Here is a 21949-nt window from a genome sequence, read left to right on the forward strand (position 1 = left end):
TTGTATTTACTCAAGATTATTTTGGAAGGATTTATGAACAGAAATTCTGGGTGCATGATAGAAATTTCTGTATTTCATGAGATTTTTTGTTCATTTTCGGAAAGACATTTTGGAATGCAAAAAAACAATACTCTATGCGATTACCATAGAATTGCGTAAACTGTAAAATATGGCAAAATAAATTTATAATACAAATTAATATTAATAATCTAAATTAATAACAAGTTCTCCAAAAACTACCAAAGTTTCAATTGAGTCTGAAAATCAATGCTTATCTAAATTGACATTTACGTCATAACAAGATACCTTGGTTCTTTGGCATAAGGTTTATTTGTTTTTTCCACCTCAAAGTTGGGATCTTTTACTCCAGCCTCTTGCCATCGTCCCACAGCTATGGTAAAGCTAGAGGCTAGCATTATTGTAACATAATAATCCCACTGCAGAAAATCTGAACCAAGTAAAGAAAAGACTTCAGCATTTTCCATATTAAAATTAGTGCATTAAATTACACATTTGCGATTCTGAACTGCTGAGTAAGGGTTTTAACTGTACCTGTCTCCGCAGGCTTAGCAAAGGCTTGATTTTCACCACTCATTAGGACAGTGTAATCACACGGTGCTCTCACACGTGCTTGCCACGTTGACATGGCAACAGGTGGCTCCTGGCACAGGAAGAGGGCTCTGTTGATTGATGATAGGCGAGCCCATGGTATACACACAGCAACTGAAAGATAAAGTTGTGGCATCACAGCATATCCTGGATATGGTTGTGGGAGTGTGACTGGGTAAAAATATTGACTTTCCATCGCTATATTCATTTGAACTCTTTCATCTGAAAAATATGGATTCTTAAAATGTCAATGTCGACATTTTACTCTATGCCAGCATTTCCTGTATCTACAGTCCCACGGAAAAATAAGTCATATATTACCTAAGCTTACAATTCGAACTGAATGTGATAACGTCAGAGCCTCAACGTCTCTGGATACATTAGACAGTGAAATGCTGCCATGAAAACACTTTAAGCGTAACAAATGTAGTCCAATTCACGAGCATGACTCGTTAAAACTGGTATTTTTAATTAATACCGTCTAAAAGTTAAATTTAAAGTTACCGTTTGAATCAAACATCTGACGAATTCTTTACCGAATTCTTTGAAACGACAGAGCAGCTTCAGCATCGTTAATATCATTATTAATTTTATATACATACAGACATATTTATCTAGAAGCCAATAATATATTTATATATCATTACTATGGATGTCAATTCTTCATGCCAGCGTTTCCTTCCTGCACCGCTTTTTAAAATCTCCAGTCCCTTGACAAAAAAAAAATGTTCTTTTTAGTGAATCATAAACAAACAAAAGTAGTCCGATTCACCGTTTCTTTTTGAATCACTTGAATCATGAATCAGTAACAGTTTGTTACCGTGTTAAGTTTTGTGTTTATGTGTGTATATAGGCCTAACTAAACTATAACATAGCCTATTAGGCAACATCTGATCAAGTGATTTTGAATTGAATTATATCCAGTTGAACCAAGAGATACTCTATTTAGGAAATAACTAGAAATAGTTGTGGATGCATGTAAATATTTAAGCATGGTTGGTACCATCCACCTCACAGAACCGCCTGTGTGCTTAGTTTCATACCATATTCTGACAGCACATGGGAAATCATGAGGGGAAAAGACCCTTCCTTCCTGATCTGAAGACTCCACCGGTCTGTGTGGAACTGTAGAGGTTGTGCATTAAGAGCACTAGGGGAAAGACTGCACTGGATGTATATCTCATGCTACAGTCTCCAGCAGATGGAAGGCATTGAGACCAGCCTTTGTACCAGACCGGATGACAGACGATCCGTATTTGCATATTGTTGGTCTGTGTCAAGTTTCTTTAAATCTGGTACTGTAGTTACATCCAACTCTTCCACTTTTGACACTGTCAGGTCACAGCAATCCAGCACCAAGGTGAATTCTTCACTCTCATCACCCCACGAGACGTTACTGACATCATTTCCTCCACTCAAACATGATGGTTCCTCAGGGGGTATCACCTTATTTGGCTCAGGTGTGATGGGAGAACTCACGTCATGTTTAGATGACACCCGAGATGTGTTTTTCACTGGGGTGTTTGATTTAGATCCTGGTTCACCCTGTTTGCTGGAACCCACACTAGGCTTCAGAAACAGAACAATGCTGCCACCAATGACCTTCCTTTGGAAGTGAACAGTCAGGTCAAGAACATAATGTCAGACGAGCATATGGTTGGTGTTAGCCCGCAGGGGCAGGTCATCTTTATTAGGATCCAGATCACGGTTACTTTCCATATCTGATGGGGATATCCTTTAGGCAGGAACAAATCTTGAGGCCAGACTGAAATATCATTAGGAGCAATATATATGGTATGCTATTTGGAAAATAGTTCCGTCTCTAAAAAAAATCCACTCGTTATTGAGTCTGCATCTGGTCCTAAGGAATTTAATAGGCTGTAATTATACATTTTAAAGAAAATCCTTAAAATAATCTGTGTAAGGTAAATATACAATTTCAGCTGCAATCATAATTCTTAAGATAGACCATATCCTCAGGCCATTGTACATTCTATTATTTGGTCCCATCCTAAATAATTAAATGGGTAGCTGAGATGAACTTTCAAGCAGTGTGGCATGCTATACTTTTAAAAACTAATTTGAAATGCATTTGCTTATATAATTATAATATATGCAGCTGTTACCTATTGACTGGAATATTAAATTGTATTGAACATTTAAAAAGTCTTGCCACAGGACTAGTGCAAGAGATAGTCCACCCAAAAATTAAACTTCATCATTTACTCTCATGTTGTTCCAAACCTGTTTGGCTTTCTTTCTTTCTTTTGTGGAATATAAAAGAAGATATTTTGTAGAATGTTGGTAACAAAACATTAGACAGAATATTCATTTTTGTGTGAACTATCCCTTTAATTTCACTGTAAATGTGATTTAAATTACTGTAACTTCAAACAAACTTTCCCCAATACCCATACTTAACTTTTAAATTAAAATCTTGATGATGGTTGAAAAAGTTCATATCTTTGCTATTTACTAACTACCCAAATAAATATGTTATTATACTAAGAACAAGAGGAATGTTTCAATATTGCATTGTCTTGTTTCTGAGCTGAAATTTGAAGGATAGGCTACGCTCAGACATTTGAAGCATACACTTGTGTTCTCTTTCGTGCAAAGGGGAAATTTAACAGGTGGTGCTTAAAGTGACAATTTATAACCACAGGCCCATAATCAGGTGTTAAATCGCTCACATATAGACACTTCCATCAAACACCGTAAATAACCCTTAAGTTAAATACTACTCTCTGGGTGGCGACTAAGCAATTCACTAATATTCATTCTGTCTTCAAAGCAGTTGTTCTTCATACTGGAATAACCCAGCACTGCACAATTTGGATATCTTTCCCAGAGCTGTTCAGTTTGTAGTCTTGAAACCTTGAAGGTTTTCGAGCCATGGATACTGTCTGAAATTTTGTTCAGTTTTTGGTGTTGAATTGCACTTGCATTCTCAGACTTGCATTCTCAGACTTGCATTCTCAGACTTGCACTCTCAGACACTTGCGCTTCCGGGTGACATCCGTCTTTTTTATTTTGTTCTATTTATTGACTACTTTTTATTTGAATCTCTCATCATTTTACAACAGTAGCCAGGTGGTGAAGACAAGAAAAAAGAAACAAATTACGAAGTCACTTGCACTCTCAGCTACCTGCGACGTCACTTGCAATCGACACAAATCGTATGTGTTGCCAGTGGAGACAAGACGCTGTGGTGATTTTAAACGAATTAAAACTAATTTAGTACCGTTACGTACAGGGTCCTGCAAGAAAAAGACAAGACCCGCAAATCCACGGCCACAGAACAGCAGAATATGAACGCAATGCACAAAGTCTCTCGTTAAGCGTTTCATTTCCTCCTGTAGAAAATCATTATAAATAAAACACACCATAGCTTAATGGACAAAGACCAAAGAAATAAAAGAGCTGTAGACAGTTATTTCTATATGGAAAAACGCTTAACGCGAAACTTTGCATGTTGCATTTTATTCTGGGCTCACCTGGTTGCCTGTACATATTATGTATATTTTAATCATGAAGAGGAGCATATTGAGTTTCTTCTTTTCTTTTTTAGTCTATTATTATGCCACATTATGCCATGTTTTGCGCCTGTTTTGCCATGTTTTATACATTATTCGTTATATTAAGAAACTATATTGAATTTGTATTTGAATAGGTAAACCATATTAAGTGTTTATGTTTTCTACGAGAGGAAAATTATGAGACTTTGCGCATTGCATTCATATTCTGCTGTTTTGTGGCCACGGATTTGCGGGTCTTTTTTTTTCTTGCCGGACCCCTGTACGTGATGTTACTAATTTAGTTTTGTTTAATTGTCTTGTCTCCATTGGCAACATGCACGATTTGTGTTTGGTTGCAAGTGACGTCGCAGGTAGCTGAGAGTGCAAGTGGCAGTGCAAGTGACTTCGTAATTTTGTTTCTTTTTTTCTTGTCTTCAACACCTGGCTACTGTTGTAAAATGTTGAGAGATACAAACAAAAAAATAAATAGAACAAAATATAAAATAAAGACTGCAAGTAATGTAACTACCGGGAGTGCAAGTGTCTAGAGTGCAAGTCTGAGAGTGCAAGTCCAATGCAAGTCTGAGAATGCAAGTCTGAGAGTGCAAGTGCAAGTCTGCAGCCAGACCTTTTGTGTTCAGTTTGTAGTCTTGAAACCTTGAAGGTTTTCGAGCCATGGATACTGTCTGAAATTTCTAATGGGAAGAGACTTGCATGTTTTCTTTTACCCCATACAGTATATTAAAAGGATGTGTTGTGCTCAACAGTTGTAGTACAAATAGTAACTTCTAAGCAAGAGTTATGATGGCTGACACTGTTAGTCACATGACAGTGACAACATGGCAGATGTAGTACAGCCAGATAACATTCATACTTATTGAAGTGATCAGATTGGTACTTATGGGGGTCCAGACGTTTTTGGTTCTACCAAACATATGCATGAACGAATAGTTCACAATAATATTATTCACATGTATTTAGAAAATAGTTTTTAACTCTGTGTAATTAACATTTCACCCCATTTCAAATATCATAGGACAGCATGGAGCGAACACATAGGGAATTAGCCTACAAATTGACGTCAAGATTAAACTGCTCAATATAACCAACAACTTCTTAATTAATAATAGAAATTTCAAGACCCGAAATTGTGTATTAGGTAGGGCAGATGTCCAAACTGTGCAGAGTTAGAGGACTTCAGGACCAGAATCGACGTGGAGACTGACTCGAATGCATTCAAACAGGTTCAAAAAAAATCAACACACCAACTTTAATAAAGCCACCTCAATTACTGAAGTGAGATTCCAAGCTTCCTTTCCCGACTCTTCTGATTTTCTTACAGAAGAACATGCAACTGACAATTAACTGCAATAGTAACATACAGGTCAAAGTCATTTTATAGATACTGAGATCTGTTTCACGAACCTGTCCCTTTTCTAACACTTGAAAAGCCCATGAAAAGCCGTCCCATGCGATATACGTCATCACGCAGCGACAGGAAGCTGAGCTGGATTTTATGAGGATTTACCTGTGCTCTGACTGCATATATAGAAAATCAAGAACAATGCCACTGAATTATAGTTTATAATGCACAAATAGACCTAGATAACACTTTTAAAGTCAAAATAATATTTCTCAACACAATATTACGGTACAACAAGTTATAATTTTGTAGTTTTTATTAGGAAGTGCATTAAAGTTTGATTGACAAAAATATTGATATATTTGTGTTTATTTTGAAATTGCAATGACCTATAGCTACATTTAATAAAACCATCATACTGTTCTTAGTTTTCAGAGCAGTAACGTGTAACAGATGAATGAAGCACTGGAAACAGAAACAACGTCTGAGCTTATGTGCAGTGCACTTGTTAAAAAATAAAAATATTTGAAAAGAATAAACCACTTTTTAGCAAAAAAAAAAAAAAACAAAAAAATACAAAGAAATTAATTTGACAATTTCCAGTTATTTAAGAAAGAGGAGGCAAAACCTGATTTGCTTTTATTCTGGTCACATTTTAATAATGTAATATGCATCTAAGACCTAAATATCCTCTATAAATAAAATAGAACTATATATACAAATCTATCTCATAAATCTCTGCAATTACAATATACATAGACTAGAACAAACCGAGAAATCATGATTTATGCTATATTAGCTCTATGTAAACATACAAATGAAGAGGTGATCACATTTATACTATTAACTGTCCTTTGTGTCCATTTCTTTTTACACTTTTGACACTTTCAGTGGCTTTGAAATATGATCAGGTTTTCTATCTTGAAGCAGTTCATTTAAGGTTGTAGATTTTTTTTCCTCACATGTAACATGTCTGTAGGTTATATTGTATTAGCTAATACAATATGCTGTAACATTCTATGGAGGATTCAAACTATATCCAGAAAACAATTAAAATTAAAAAAAAGGTGACTGGCTGAGGTTTTTGTGCATGAAACTCTGCTCGAGTCATCTAATTATCGGCTGACGGAGCTCGTTTCCTGGAACACTGCAACATCCTTCCCTCAATATCCTCTAGAGATGTTCTCTTGACATCATGAATTTTCATCTTGTGTCCGACGGAGGCTGTGCCGTTTGAAGGAATCTCTGTTATAAACACAAGAGGGAACAGGAGCTTAAGCAGCGATGAAATGTTAGAAAGAAACAGCTCCACAAAAAGAGCTGCAATGTGCAATATGAGTGCTCACATCAGCCAAATTCACATTTATCAGTGTTTGGTAAACTGCTCAGAATATAAAGCAGCATACAGGAGCAGATAAAATAATGCCTGTATAAACTGGCACTGAGACAGCCTTCAGTAAAAGAAAAGAAATTATTAATTAATAGATCATTATAATATGGATCAGTTAATAGGTTCTTTATAGATAATTAATTTATTTATTATTTTTTTATTATTAGATTTTTTTATTTTTTTTTTTTTTTTTTTTTTTTTTTTTTTTTTATTATTATTTATTTCATTTATTATTTGATATAACATTTACATAATATTTTTTAAAATATTTATTTTTTGTTGAGATAAATGTATATTTGGTGTGAGTAGGTTGCTTTTAAAATTTGACCTTGATTCCTCTTTATTTAGAGAACCATATTTAGCACTCCAAACAGGACTGACAATTGTATTCTACTGCTGTGTGGAGAAAAAACAAAAAACAGTGAGACTCACTCCAAAAAGCCACAATTAAAAAGAATAGCTCACCCAAAAAAATGAAACATTTGCCATTTTTTAATCACCCTCACGTCTTTCCAAACCCATATCCATCTCCCCATAAATCTTTTCTAATACAAACTCCCAAATATCACTATAAAAGCACTTATAATGACAGAATCTTCGTTTTTGGATGAATTGTTCTCTTAACAGCGTTTATGGAAATTCTACTGAACACGAGAGAGAATTTCCATCATTCACTGATTGCAGAGTCAAAGATCAAGTGTAGCACTAGTGGGTGTACCTGTTCTCAATGCGAGGTTTGATGATGGGCTTGTAGAGCTCAGGGATCTTTCTCTCCAGCATGGGCCTCAGGTTCTCTCGCAGTTTGTTGTAGTTTTTCTTCATCTCCTGCTGGTACTCCTTCTGATCAGGAGTAATGAGTTGCTTGTTCTTCTCAACAGCCTCTCCACACCTGCAGGTATGCAATCACAACAGCATTAGCAACACAAGAAGCTCGGCAGAACACCAGATGATGAATAATTAGTGCAATTAGCAGCATTTGGACAGAGCTAGTCAAATGAGTTTGTTGAGGATACTCAACAGTTAGTTTTATTCCCCAGAAGCTCTTATTCAAAGGCAAAAAGCCACAAAGGGAACATCGAGGAACATAAAACTGTGCTCTGGTTCTTTTTCCTAAATTAATTTGAAATTGTTCTAGATCTTTCAAAATATGTCGTTTGAGAATTAGGAAGCTATAACGTCTTGGCATACATAACGGTAACTTGGCTAGAGAAGCATTATGGAGAAAAATAAACATATTTTAAATTACAGTAAATATTTGTCTGCATGCTGGCAGCAATCAAAGCCCAGAATCCAACATGAACTATTCCGTCTGTAAAAAGCAAAGTTGTATACATCCTGGGAAAACTCACTGTATTCGGAAACTTAATTTGTTTCGAGTCTTGGTTTAAACATCATGATGATCATGCAAAACAAATGCAGCTGGGTGACATTAAGATGGGTTTTCTCCGCTTGCGGAAAAGCCCCTCGGGTGTCTTACATCCAAGTATTTCAGCGAACTTTCGAATAAAGAACTTTAAACAAACCAATCACTATAAAATAAAGATGCTTCTATATTTCCTTTGATCCTCTGATGGAAAACTTGCTTTATTCAATCACACGTCACTGAAAAGATTACGTTGATATCTCTTTTCCATTGGAAGCGGCCACTCACCGCAGTATGAACTCTTTGAAACACAAACGCAGTTTGTTGTGATGACGGAAGAGCTTGGGGTCTGCTGGGATTTCATTCAAGAAGACTTGGGCCACCTCCAATGGACCCTGCAGAGATACACAGAATGAGAAAAGTGAAGAAAAGGCCTCCCTCTCTCCCACAGTGCCAGCAGAGAAAATGAATGCTTCATCCACTGAAGGCCACAAGGTAAAGTCAACACATAAGGGAAAGATCATGAATAAGTCTTTGTGTGAGTGATGTCACCGTGAAGCCAGGAGCAGAGGCATTGCCGCACTTTTTTTATGTAGTTTCTCCAAAGGGCATTTGTCATATAACCACAGCCATACTGTATCTAGAGGACTTGGATATGTTTTAAATTTGATTAGTGTTGTAAACTGTCACTCTGGAGCCTCAGACTTCACTATAAATAGAGAGATGCTGGGAGCATCAGTATGAATCCCTACAACCCTAAGATTTACAGTACTCTTCTATACTGTCCTTAAGTATTCACAAACCACACCGGAGATGTGCAGTAGAGCAGGCATGGAGGGAGTCTGGGTGGCTGGATATGTGACAGAGCCAGTGTTAATGTCAAGGGATCAAAGTTTGGTTGGTTAGCATGGGTCTGTTAGCCCCTGCTGGTAGATGTGGTAATTACATCATTTGGACTCCAAAAACTATCTTTCCTCATTGATTTTAACTTTTTTTTTTTTTTTTTACATTTTGTACAAAAATACAATTGTTAAAAAGTTTGGGGGTCAGTATGATTTTTTTTTAAAATGCTTTTAAAAGAAGTCTCTTATGCTCACTTTGACTGCATTTATTTTTACAGTAAAAATGATATTATTATAATATAACTGTTTTCTATTTGCATATTTTTTTAAATGTTATTCATTCCTGTGATAGCAAAGTTTAATTTTCAGCAGCCATTACTCCAGTCTTCAGTGTGACATGATCTTTCACAAATCATTCTAAGGAAACATTTTTTATTATTATCAATGTTGAAAACAGTTGTGGCTCTTAATATTTTTATATATAATATTTTGTGTCATATATAATATTTTTGTGTAACTAATAATTTTTTTCTTTGATGAATAGAAATTAAAAAAAAAAGTAAAAGCATTTATCTGAAATAGAAATATTTTGTAACATTATACATCTCTTTACTGTCACTTTTGATCAATTTGATGCATTCTTGCTATTTTATTATTTTTGTAAAAAAAAATTATATTAATTTTTTATTTTTTACAAAATAATTATTCAAATAATGTAAAAATGTTAATATAATATTATTATATAATTCATATATATTTTAACAGTGCCTAAGCGTTAATTTAGAAGGGCTTTAAAAAATTTAAAATGCACATAAAATTATATTTTTGTCAGCTTCCTTTCACGTTTCACAGCTCAGAATAGATGTTGGTGACGGGTACAAGTGTGCATTAATTTCCGACCTGATTGACGGTGGCTGTGACAGATCCCTGCAGAACCATCTGAAGCATCACAGCATCCGGCTTCTCTCTGTGCGTGGCTTCAGCCAGCTCTCTAGTCTTCTTCTGCATGTCCTCAATGGCCACCTCGATGGGAGTGAGGTCAAACTGAAAACAGGTGGGGACTGATTGAGTAAGTAGTCATTTAGACGCCTTTACCAAACTACCACTGCAGATGAAGCAGACGAGGGGGGTATTTTCCCTGGATTGTCATTACCTCCTCCTTCTGAATGACGTTGATCCGTGTCTTGATGTAGGGGAAGGCATGCATGGTGGTTAGGATAGTTTTCCGCTTGTATTGCTCATTGAGTTCGCCTCGGGGCCGCCCACTCTTTGTGAACGGCGTAGTGTACATGAAGCGACGAAGGTTGAAGTTCTTCTCAAAATTGGTGAGGCGGTCTTTCATTTCATAGTCATCAAAGAAAGGCTCCACAAAGGTAATCTGTATGTACACCTGATGTGAAATTCAACACATTACATTTAGGACATGTCAGTGAGACTTAAAGGAAACATAAATCGCTGAGATTTGAGTGCAGAGGCAGTCGACGGCCTTTCAAGCTAATGAGGGTGTCACACAAGTCATACTAAAGAAAGCTTTTGCTTGTAATTGTGTTTACATTGGAACACACTTGATGAGAAGTACCTTGTTGGGATTCAGCTTCTTCCTGTCTACTGGTGTGGAATCTTTAATCATTTCCAAAACTTCATCTCCAAAACACTGACTGTAAAAGTTCTGGAAAATTACAAGACAAAGTGATATATGTGTAAGTCACGTATAATATTGAAGCAAATTTCAGACCATTATAGCGCTGCCTAAAAGCATCAAAACCTGAAAACTGAAACCTTAAGAAAAACCTTCAAACATCAAATCTTCATCACAAATGCAGTTCAAAACTTCACAGGGTTCCAGAGAAATTTCACCTCGAGCCGGTGGGATATCTCCGGTAAATGGGTAATTCCTGGCTCTTTGTAGATAAATTCTTGCTCATCCAGGTCTCCAAATTTAGAGCCATAAAATCCCACGCGGAAGTATGTTCCAAACATCCTCTTGTGACCCTGTAAAAGGAAAAAATAGACATTTAGTTAAAAGACAGCAGTTGCTACATAATGATGCATGATTTCGGGCTCAAATTTATATGAAAGTCACCATTTTTTAATGTAATGACTTCAAAGTAATTTTTTTTTTTTAAGTTGTAAATAAATATTATAAGAGTGTTTTACAAGAAAAACGTTCTACTTCAAAATGTCATGTTTAACTCAATGTGTTACTTGCTGATGCTTTGTAATTATTTGTGAAAGTGACTAGCAGTTTTCCACACCATTATTTTTTCAGTACACTGCCTTATTTTGCTGTGGTGTGACAAATAACTTGTTAAACTTACAAATATTCTATATGTGTCTCAATTAATGCTCATCAATTAGAGCTTATGTTTGTGTTCATAAAATTTAATGTATCATAGCTATTTAAAAAAAAAAAAGCAAAATGCTGTTTAACATCGTTTTTACATGAAGTAGAGCATGTCACAGCACATTAACGTCCCTATTTTTATCCAGCTGCCCACATACATAAAGATTATGATCGCATTAGGCAGCTTCTTCCTGCCTGGCAGAGGCATGTAGGAGGACATGTCATTTGTATGCTTTACCTTTTGAATGATGTTCTCAAAAGCCCTTTGGAGCTTGTCATGTGTGGAAGTGAGCTTCCGGAAATCTCTGTGGGCCTCCAGTATAGGCACGATTACCTTGTACACCTCATTAACCGCCTCGTACAACCCGCCCTGTAAGAACAATGGAGAAGCAATGAACAGTAATATATTATATATTTTATATATAGCTACATAACTTTCATTTTAATATGTTTTTTTTTTTTTTTTTTTTATATAAAATGTATTATTTTTTAGTTTTTTAATGATTAGAATACATATTCAATATTGCATTATTAAAACTGAATTAATATATACATTTAAACAAGTTAATTTTTTTTATAATAAAAATAAATAATAGTATATTATTACTATTATTATTAATTTTTCTTTTTATTTATTGTTATAAGTAAAAATAGTTTATATAATGAAGAATTGGAAGTATCATGCTGCAGAAAAATATGAAGTAGTTTTAAATTTGATGGGGTAATAACTCACATTGCTGAATAGCTCAGCAGCTTGTTCCAGAAGCCCAACTAGGCCATTTTCCGTGAAGTAGCGTCCCGAGCAAACCCCATCTTCGTCTGGAGACAATATGTCGTCTGAGACTGCAGACTCCTCCAGCACGTTAGGAGAGATGTTCTGGTGGAGACAAGGATCAGTGTCAGACAAGGATCTCATTTACACCGAACCGTGTGTGAAGGGTCGAAGAGCAGCCGAGACATAATTCACGCCTACTGTTGTTTTTTCAGAAAGGGAGCCGATTCAAGCGTTTCCTACTCATGATAATAACTCACTTGAAAGGTGACGCTGCCCACAGGCAAGTATTTGTGATCCTCCAGCATGCTGAGATATTCAGCCACCAGGGCTGCGGCATGGACCAGACACATGGCTGACTCTGTAAAGCACTTCCTGCTGCTGTGCTTCTCTGCCATATTTTGGAGCCAGGTTAGACGCAGGTCTGGAGATGTCTGGTAACCCTTTGCGATCCTGGAGCCAAAGCAAACCATAGGTTAATGCTCAGAGGAAATAAATACAATTCTGTGTTTCATATCAAAGCATATGTGGACTTGCATATTCACTCAAGTTATTACACATGTGAGGCACACTGCAGGGCTCAGATGTGCCACTCGGTTACCATGGTAAGTCCAAAAACAGTAGACAAACAGTAGAAACCACAGCGAAAATGGAAAGCAGAGAAGAAAACCACAGGCCTGGAAACCCAAATGCAGATGCAGACTCCATTTTAGCTGCAGGAGAATGTGTGCGTACCTATACATGAGGTCCATGAGCATCTCAGGATCTTTCTGGAACTCCTTCATCTTGACTGTGTCTGAGAGGATGCTGTTTAGATTCCTCAAGAGTTCATCCACCTGTGGAAACAGAAACCAGTAAGGTTATTCATTAAAACAGATGTTTAGTGTGCTTATTGATTGGGCTGGATGTCTAAAGGTCTAAACATGAGGCCAAAGTGTTACCTGTGAGGGCAGCTGTGTAGACTGCATTTCTGTGTCTTCTTCCGCATACGCCAGGATAGTTCTGAAAGAGCGGCGTAGGTGCTCCTCGTGGATGTCTGAAGACTTGCCAACCAATGAAGCCAAAGACATTGTCACCTGCATCTTGACTCTGGAGAAATTCTGCAAGGGCAAACAAGGTGTCAAGGTTTGGCTTCCCCTGACTTATGCCATGTGCTAGTATATAGTATCATATGGATCACTTTTACTATGTTTTTATGTGCTGTTTTGTCATTTTTGGAGCTGAAACAAGCAGCATTAACATTGGGTCAACATGATCGTAAGCTTTCTTTGGGTGAACTATCGCTTTAATTTCAAGTCTTGCTCCAAAGTTTGAATGTTCAAAGCATCATGACAACAGAGGTCTGATTACTGCCTGAGGTTTCCCATTTAGAAAACAGTTCCTGTCAACCAGAGCCATGTCATTTATCTGGGTTGGCCCTGCTGTGTTTACTGAAGGTTACATTGTCCGATACAGGTGTTAGGCTGTGAATGGAAACGCCACACTGCCAGGTGCGGTCAGCCATTGCTGTCATAGTCTCAGATCATTGATTCCAAGGGAAGCTTGAGCCAGAGGCTGAAAATGCTCCATCCATCTCGCTTAGCATCAGGAAACTGCTAAATGATCCCCCATTAACCCCTGTATAATTGCCAATGGATCATTTCAATTGCACCATTATGTTAAATTGAGCGTATGTGTGAAGCATCTCTGGACGTCGCCAATCTCGCATTTAGGTCAGTTCGACATCGACACCACTGAGAAGATTAATTCTGAATTTGTGCTGAAGCCTGACTTCACTGTTTTCACCGTTTAATCCAATGTGAGAAATGGCCTTAGGAAACAAAAACACAAAGCGTAGACCTGAGGGGTAAAAGACGGCCTGCCAGCTAAAAGAAATCAACATGACTTATTCAAGGTTACACTAAGGACAAGACCGACTGCCGGAACCTTTTACAAACCAAACAAGCAAACAAACAGACAGACAGGGAGAGAAATCCATCCTTTGCCCATTAAAGATGAATGAGATGGCAAACAACATGGCCATCTGGTAGGGGAGGGCTGAGGGGGGTGAGAAATTGAGTAAACAGAGGAAATACTCCAGCCATCAGCCTGGTGCACACAGAGGGATGGCCAGCGAGCAGCGACAGGCTCATGTTATCAGGCGACAGACAGACAAAGAAAAGAATAACCTTATAGAGGGCTTTTTTTAATGTTACGTCTGCATCATGTTATCGCAGAAAAGACATTCAGGTGGAAGTGTTTTCATTCGTTAAGCAATAAAGGCGTTGAGTGATATGGTGTCTTACACTAGCAGAGCTGTAGCTGTATCTCATGATCAGGTAGAGTGTAGCACAAGCCTGACTCCTGTTGCCATCCACACAGCTGCTGCAGTAATGAAGAACCTTCTGACACAGGTCTGCACACTGCTCGGCCTCCTCCTCAAACAACAGCTCACCAAACTGAAAAAATGGCATCGTATCATTTATATATTCAATACTACAGATATTACATGATTACAAAAAAGGGAAGACTGGGGTTGGTTGGTACAGTTTTCATTCTTTGTTAAATATCTCTCTAGGTGCAAATGAATTAAAGCTTAGACTCTTGGGTGCTAAACAGACATTAAATAATCACATTTTGTTAATTCATGACTACATTTACACAATTGTGCATAAATGCATTTTAATATAGTTGTTGAATGCATATTAATTATTTACTATTAATTATTCTTATACTACAGTCTATGAGTCAATCATTCACACTCACAATATATTCATAAATGATGTCAGACAGGTGGCATAATTTATCACAGTCTTTTAAAACTACAAAAAAAAAAAATAATTTAAATGTTTTTTTCTTTCTTTTTTTTTTTTGACAGAATCCAATAATGAACCAGAAATTAACCATGTAGACAACAAAACCCAATCTAGTCTACAGCTATATGATTTAGAATGAGCTACACTAAAATAAACCACAGGAAAAAGTTGTTATATGGCGATAAATAAAAACAAATTCAATTTCAGCATATTTTTGCACTTTTTTTGTACTGTTAGCCGAAACTAATGTACACGGCACACACACGGTCAGTACCTTAACTATGAGAGCCCGTAGGGTGCTGAAGCAGTGTGACAGGAAGGTGCTGCTCTGATTACAGGTGAGAGAGTGCAGCAGAACTCTCAACACTCCACCAACCACATTATCCTTACAGTCCGCCAGAGGAACAGCCTGGAAGTAGAACACAAAGCCATAACATTATTTCATGCTAAAATGTCTAAATATTTTTTGGGTCCACTGTAAGAGTTCTCTGTTACCTGTACAATCATCTCCAGCAGGTCAAGGACTATGAGGTTGGTCTCAGTTGCCAGGTTACCACTGATTATGGCCTCCTGATCCAGCTCTGCTTTGGATCTGAAGAAACAACAATAACAAGACATTAAGCAAAAAAACGAAATTTTAGCTGTACATTAGGGCCGTTGAGAACCAGAACCACTATAAATGAGAAGTGCCACAGGTTAAATGGATGTGAACCGTGAAATGATGGTACTATTTTACACTCACTTGTCCTGCCTGTCGTTTGTCTGGCGCCACTGTGTAAGGTCTTTTCTCCAGCGTAGGTTCTCTCTCTGTCCCAGCGTCCGGTCGTTACCTTGCACAACACACAGCCAACACACCAAGACGGGACATATTTAGAAAATATCTAAACAAAGGAAGTCTGCGGACTGCAAACGTGTAAAATTAGACAGCATTTTACGAGAAATTAAAAATAATTTTAGTGCATTGTGGAAAACAAATAATATATTGTTCATTGTGCCAAGAGTAACTGTCCTCTCTACAGTTAAAGGAATAGTTATGTCATTATTTATTCATCTGCATGTGGTTTCAAAAATCCATGTGATACGCTTTATTCTATATTGAAATAAAGGTAACTTGTTTTAAATATCCTGTAACACTGTATAATGAAAGTGCCAAAATGACACCACAACCATATCATGTCTTTCTTGTCCAGATTTGCAGTCAGAAACAACCAAATAAATATATAAATAAATAACCAATGGCTCATTTTCATTGAAAGACCCTTGGCTGGTCACCTTTAAAAAAAACTCAGTAGTAAAATAACATAGAACAAATTCTATTTAATACATACAATATATATCATACATACATATACACATCTTGCCAGAGCCAAAAAGAAATGTAAAAAGTACATCATAATCAACATCAAAAATCATCAAAATATAAAATAGCCTAAAAACATGATCTGTGGGAGTAATCAGCTTGGTCAAGTTTAAAATAAATCTCTGTGTCTGTGACCAGTATTTACAGAGCTTTGATGGCTGATGAACAGAATAATTCAAAAATAGTTCAAAGTTAACCATTAAAATGAATAGCTGAACATAAGTTCACAAATAAAATATAATTTTTAAATTGTTACTGCCTTCAGGTATTATTTTGGAATAAATGTAAAATGCTTAAAAATCCTAACTTCAAGAGATTTTCTGGTAGTGTAAGTAATGTTTATTTAACCAAAAACATGTTATTAAAAATCCTAACTTCAAGAGATTTTCTGTTTACATAATACATACATACATACATACATACATACTACATACTACATACATACATCATACCTTATCAGAACACCATATGCTGAGATAGATATATATATATATATACATATATATACATATATATTACATACATATACATATTATATTACATATATATGTATATATTATATACTTTTTATATCTATATATATATATATTCATTTTATATTCATTTATTTAAAATAATATATTTTAAAATTAATACAGTTTTTAATGTGATCGGTTTGTACCCATTGTATTCCATGGAAGAAAGAAAATCCCACAATTTGGAGCAACAAGAAGGTGAGTAAATGATGACAGAATTTCCAACTATTTCTTCAAAGGCTAAGATAGGAAGTACAACATGAGATGCAGCTCACCTCCCACCCTTTTCATCATTTGTCCTCTCGCTCCGATTCCTCCCAACAGAGCCTCCTCCAGACGCGCCTTAGCCTGCTGAGACTTCTGCAGGGCCTGGGTGCTCACCTTATCAGAACTCTGCTTCCCCTACACACACACACACACACACACACACAATACATTATGTGAAAATATCCTATTGACATTAGAAAGACCATCCAGGAGACGTCTTCCTGTCCAAATCAAAGTACATCCTGTCACTGTGACTTCAAGCACTTCTTGAAGGTCAATGAATGATGCTGCAGTGACTGAAGTGTTTTTACCCTGTACTCAAAGCAGGAGATGCAGATGGTGAGGAGTTCCAGCAGACGGTTCAGCTGAGATGAAGGCATATCCACAGTCCAGCGCTGGACCAGATTCTGGTCTGCATTCTTGATAATCCACAGAAAGCACATGAGCAGATTGCGACTGGTCTCTGCTGTCAACATGTTGGTAGTTTTCCCCGCTTGACAAAAAGACAAAGAATATTCAAATGAGAATTACTGTTTCTTTGGAATATGTCAGATAAATAGAAATATCCATACACAAGGCTCTCTGGAATACTTAATTATGATTGGTCAGTTACAGTCAAATATATTGTATGCTAAACTGTGTACTCTCATATCTCTCCCAGTGTTGTTTTTGTTTAAGTTAAATTACTACATTACTAAAACCAAAGCGGAAATCAAAATAAATTGAAGCTGAATATAGAAACTAAAAATATATATATATATATAAAAAAAAAAAAATAATAATAATAATAATAATAATGACAAAAGCACACTTACTCAAATGTAAACTAAAATTCAACTGAAACCTAATTATATAAAAATAAAAAAATACCTTTACAAAAAATTTTTTTAAATAATAATATATATATATATATTATCATATAGAAAAAAATACTAATATAATTATAATAAAATTATTTCAATATTTAGTTTCCATTTATATATCAAGTAAATTAATATAATATAATATAATATAAATACCACAGAGGCCACAGAGACCAGTGCATTTCTCGCTAAAGTGTTGAAAGGATTTCCAGCGATTGCCATGGCAACAGATTGATTGATGGGGGTGATGCTGTCAGGATCTTCCTCAGGCCCACCAGACTTGCCTTTACTGCCACGCGAGTCAGATACTGTGAAGAAAACACTTACTCACTCACACTCACACATATAAAACATAGATCTGAAAAGCATGATCCCTTTTCAAACTACTATCATGCACCACAAGAGAGCCATAATCCAGCACTTTAGCCCAAGGGCTAAAAGCAACTATCAAGTCTAACTGAGATTAACAATGTGACTTGTGTAAGGCAGTACCTGTGAAGTCAAGGTAATTGATGGAGTCAATGATGATGCCCACTAGAGGGAGGTAGAGAGCAGCAATCTTAGCCTTGACCTCTGGCCTTGAGCAGCGCTGGTCCAGATCATGAGCACACAATAAGCTGTATGTGGCACTGATGGCCTTTTGTTGTACTCTCCCCCTGCGTATACACACATTAATTAATAACATTTGGTAAGTGCACTCTTGAAAAATTTACTAAACCCTTTAGTGGCACATGTTAAATGTGACCTACCCCTCTGACTCCATGTCCAGTGCAGTGCTGAGTTCGGTCAGCAGCAGTCCGGTCAAGTAATGCCGCTGCTTAAAGTCTTGCGACAGATCAAACATGGCTGCGATCTTATTGTCCTGAAAACTGCACGAGCTGGAGTTCTGGTGACAGGGACAAAGATTTTGTCTAGATACTCATTGTTTCCAAACACTGTGAGTATTAGACGAGGCGTAACAGACACAACACAGCAGAATGATGTTGTTTCTCCACTGACCTGTGAGGAGGTGGAGAGTGACGGGGAGGCGGGGGCAGACGCAGGGCTGCTGAAGAACAGGCTGAGATTGAGGTAGTGCTCATGACTGCACAGGACCCTCAAAAACTCCAACCTCATACTGATCAAAGTCGAAATGTTCACACTCTTCGCTGCCATCTGAGAGAGAGAGAGAGAATTTAATAATATTTTTACTTCTGTCTGAGCCAAGGTGCAGTATTTATGCACATGTTCTACATATGGCACTCATGCAGGTGGTGCAGGTTTTAGTCTAAATAAATAAACGTACTAAATTTATAGCTAGTTAAAATAATCTAAATAAACTAAACTAGTTAGTTAATATTGGCTCTACTTCAAAAGTCATGCCTGAAAGGTTCACGCTGGACAAGCTTGTGATGTTCACTGAACCGATTATTTGAGCATGTTTTCTTTCTATTAAGAGAATCATTAGTAAATGAGATGAGCTGCAGGACCTGGTTGCAGTAATTCTTCACCAGCTGGAACACAAAGCCTCGGTCCATCAGAGACATCAGGTCATACAGGAAGAAAGCCAGGCTGATGTTAACCTTCTCCGCCTGCTCCAGTTCCTGAAGTCAAATAAACACACACATCTCTTCTCATTAACACTGACGAATAACATTCCTCCAGAAGATCGAACCTCATGTTTGTCTCATGTGCTCCATGTTTGCCGAGTTACCAAACAGTTCATGGATTAGATTATGATCTGTTCAGATGGATTCAATCACCTTTTGTTGTTTTACTAAAATGTTTCCAATCTCAGCAGTCACCACGTTGACAATAGTAGTGATGTCATCTTTGAAACGATCCGAAAATCTATTCCTACGAGGGACTGCCTTCTTGTCCAACTGAGACACATGCTGACTCATGCTCTTCACCTGACAATGAGAATTAGGAAAAAAAAAAAATCAGAAAAAACATCTACAATACATCTTATATGTGAAACTTCAAGGACAGCCAAAGCTGGTTTGCTCAGCAACATGTACATATTCAATCACCACCAACTTACAAGAAGTTCAAAGAAGAACCAGGCGTATTTGTAGACGTACTCTCTGCAGACTCCAGTGCTGACCACCATCTGAAGGGCCAGCTCCTCATGAAACAACTACAAGGACAGATGGATTTGCTTATTAAAGGGGAGGTCTAATGCTATTTCATGCATTCTGACTTATTTACACGGTTAAAGAGTTGGATCCTCATGCTAAACATGACCAAAAAAAAAAAAAAAAAAAAACTGAGTATTTGACAGAGTATATAATACACTCCTTCAGGGTTTTTATAAGTTTCGTAAAGTTTTTTTCGAGTATGGCTCTTCGTGACATCATAAAGGGCAGATTTCCTTGTATGGACATGTGAGCAACCAGAGCGAGAGCAAGAGACCCCTATCAACGTGCTTCATTCAGGTTATGAAAGTCCTTGCCAGTGATGCACAGGACTTGCTCAAGTAGGATACATCATTTTGTTTTTACACCACGAAATCAACAATGTCAACAAAGAAGGGTGTTTTTGGTTGCGAGGGAAGGATGATCTTGCTCAGCTTCCAAAAGAACCAAGCAGTAAGCAGTTTGTTTGTATCTATTTTTATGTTGTTTGTTTTATATTTCTTTTTCATATTTTATATGTGCAGCCAGCGCTGCTTTGTTTGTAGCGGAAACCAAGGAAACGCTTTAAGCGCCACCTGCTGGCAGAAAGTGAATCTGGGTCTCGTTCAGCTGTCTGATGTTCCTGTTTCATGCAGGTATTTTTATGTATAGTTTCACAAACCTGAAGTCAAACCATTCTGTTTTTACTTCAAATTTCAAAATTATACAATTTAATTGAGATTAAAACTGCTCATGCTGCATGTATGCACCATCTTTGTTTGGATCATGATTAAAATGCAGTGGTTGCCTCTTATTTTAAATGGAAAGAGCACAGACAAAGCCTTATTTTTTTATTTGAAGAGATTTCTTTCATTTGTATTACTTACTTATTTGATTTGGGGCTTGTTTTAAAATTTCAATTTAGTTTTGTTATTTACATTATATTTAAATTTTGTCATTTAGCAGATGCTTTTATCCAAAGCGACTTACAAATGAGGACAAAAGAAGCAATCAAAACCAACAAAAGAGCAATAATATGCAAGTGCAATATTAGTATATTATTACAGTGTCATATTTCAATTTCACAAAGAAACATGGAGCATTTTGTCCAAGCAATAATAAAAGGACACATTTATTTTTAATTTGTCTTAAATCTCATTTTGTAAAGAAACAAATTGTGAATCGAATCGAATCTTGAGCTGAGTGAATCGTTACATCCCTAATCAAATTTAAACCAATAAAGTTTTTGTTCCTGTTTTATTAATGTCGATGTCACAGCTTGCAGACAATCGCTACTCAAAAGCTTCACATGCTCACGACTCTTTAGCTCCTCCCATGGCACGCCTCCATGAACTCGACTGTTTTCAGAGAGAAGCGTAAAGTTGTATCTTTCTTTTATAAATCTAAGACTCTGCACATATTTTATGAGATCTGGGACTCCTTCCTACTATGTTTTTTAGATCAGAATGCACTGGCTCTTGAGTATTACCAAATAATGTGATCAAGCCCAAGTTTTTAATGACAGATGACTGTGTGTTAATATGTGAACTGTGTTTATGACTCATTTTAACATTTTTTTTTTGTTTTTCATTGGTAATTACATATGCTGAACTGCCATTTTCTTAATATATTTTACAATAATGGCCCATTTTTTGTGTGTGTGTGTGTGTGTGTATATATATATATATATAAAATTTAGTTTCTTAATGTTTGGAAACAATAAAAAGTATCTAAACAAAAAAACTAAAGACTCCAGAGTTATGAAGTATGCAATACTACTCTATAGGTACTCAAGATTAACATGAGATTGGCCGAAACTGTGTGTGTTATGTCCCTTTTAAGAAACACAACC

General features: G+C 36.6%; 1 protein-coding gene and 1 pseudogene across 4 annotated transcripts in view; both read right to left on the reverse strand.

The window, feature by feature from the left end:
• LOC109099151 overlaps window positions 1-2328 on the reverse strand; it is a 68471-nt pseudogene extending 66143 nt beyond the window's left edge.
• A 3460-nt stretch (window positions 2329-5788) lies between these two features.
• LOC109099436 (dedicator of cytokinesis protein 8) overlaps window positions 5789-21949 on the reverse strand; it is a 38443-nt gene continuing 22282 nt past the window's right edge. For 3 of the 4 annotated variants that reach the window (XM_042762433.1, XM_042762431.1, XM_042762434.1), the window contains 25 exons: window positions 20025-20120; window positions 19744-19893; window positions 19471-19584; window positions 19001-19156; window positions 18751-18887; window positions 18494-18657; window positions 18158-18309; window positions 17450-17632; window positions 17147-17273; window positions 15739-15826; window positions 15492-15588; window positions 15271-15405; window positions 14487-14639; window positions 13143-13301; window positions 12937-13037; window positions 12462-12654; window positions 12163-12306; window positions 11668-11799; window positions 10943-11077; window positions 10665-10754; window positions 10239-10475; window positions 9986-10129; window positions 8532-8638; window positions 7599-7769; window positions 5789-6735 (listed from right to left, as the gene is read on the reverse strand). In XM_042762433.1, the coding sequence (XP_042618367.1) occupies window positions 6684-6735; window positions 7599-7769; window positions 8532-8638; window positions 9986-10129; window positions 10239-10475; window positions 10665-10754; window positions 10943-11077; window positions 11668-11799; window positions 12163-12306; window positions 12462-12654; window positions 12937-13037; window positions 13143-13301; window positions 14487-14639; window positions 15271-15405; window positions 15492-15588; window positions 15739-15826; window positions 17147-17273; window positions 17450-17632; window positions 18158-18309; window positions 18494-18657; window positions 18751-18887; window positions 19001-19156; window positions 19471-19584; window positions 19744-19893; window positions 20025-20120 (3417 nt within the window). In that variant the 3' untranslated portion in view covers window positions 5789-6683. Of the gene's footprint in view, window positions 6736-7598; window positions 7770-8531; window positions 8639-9985; window positions 10130-10238; window positions 10476-10664; window positions 10755-10942; window positions 11078-11667; window positions 11800-12162; window positions 12307-12461; window positions 12655-12936; window positions 13038-13142; window positions 13302-14486; window positions 14640-15270; window positions 15406-15491; window positions 15589-15738; window positions 15827-17146; window positions 17274-17449; window positions 17633-18157; window positions 18318-18493; window positions 18658-18750; window positions 18888-19000; window positions 19157-19470; window positions 19585-19743; window positions 19894-20024; window positions 20121-21949 lie in introns of all 4 variants that reach the window. The other variant, XM_042762432.1, reaches the window with a different exon arrangement.

The sequence above is a fragment of the Cyprinus carpio genome, chromosome A8 (assembly GCF_018340385.1).
Source record: "Cyprinus carpio isolate SPL01 chromosome A8, ASM1834038v1, whole genome shotgun sequence".
In the NCBI taxonomy this organism is placed as follows: domain Eukaryota; kingdom Metazoa; phylum Chordata; class Actinopteri; order Cypriniformes; family Cyprinidae; genus Cyprinus; species Cyprinus carpio.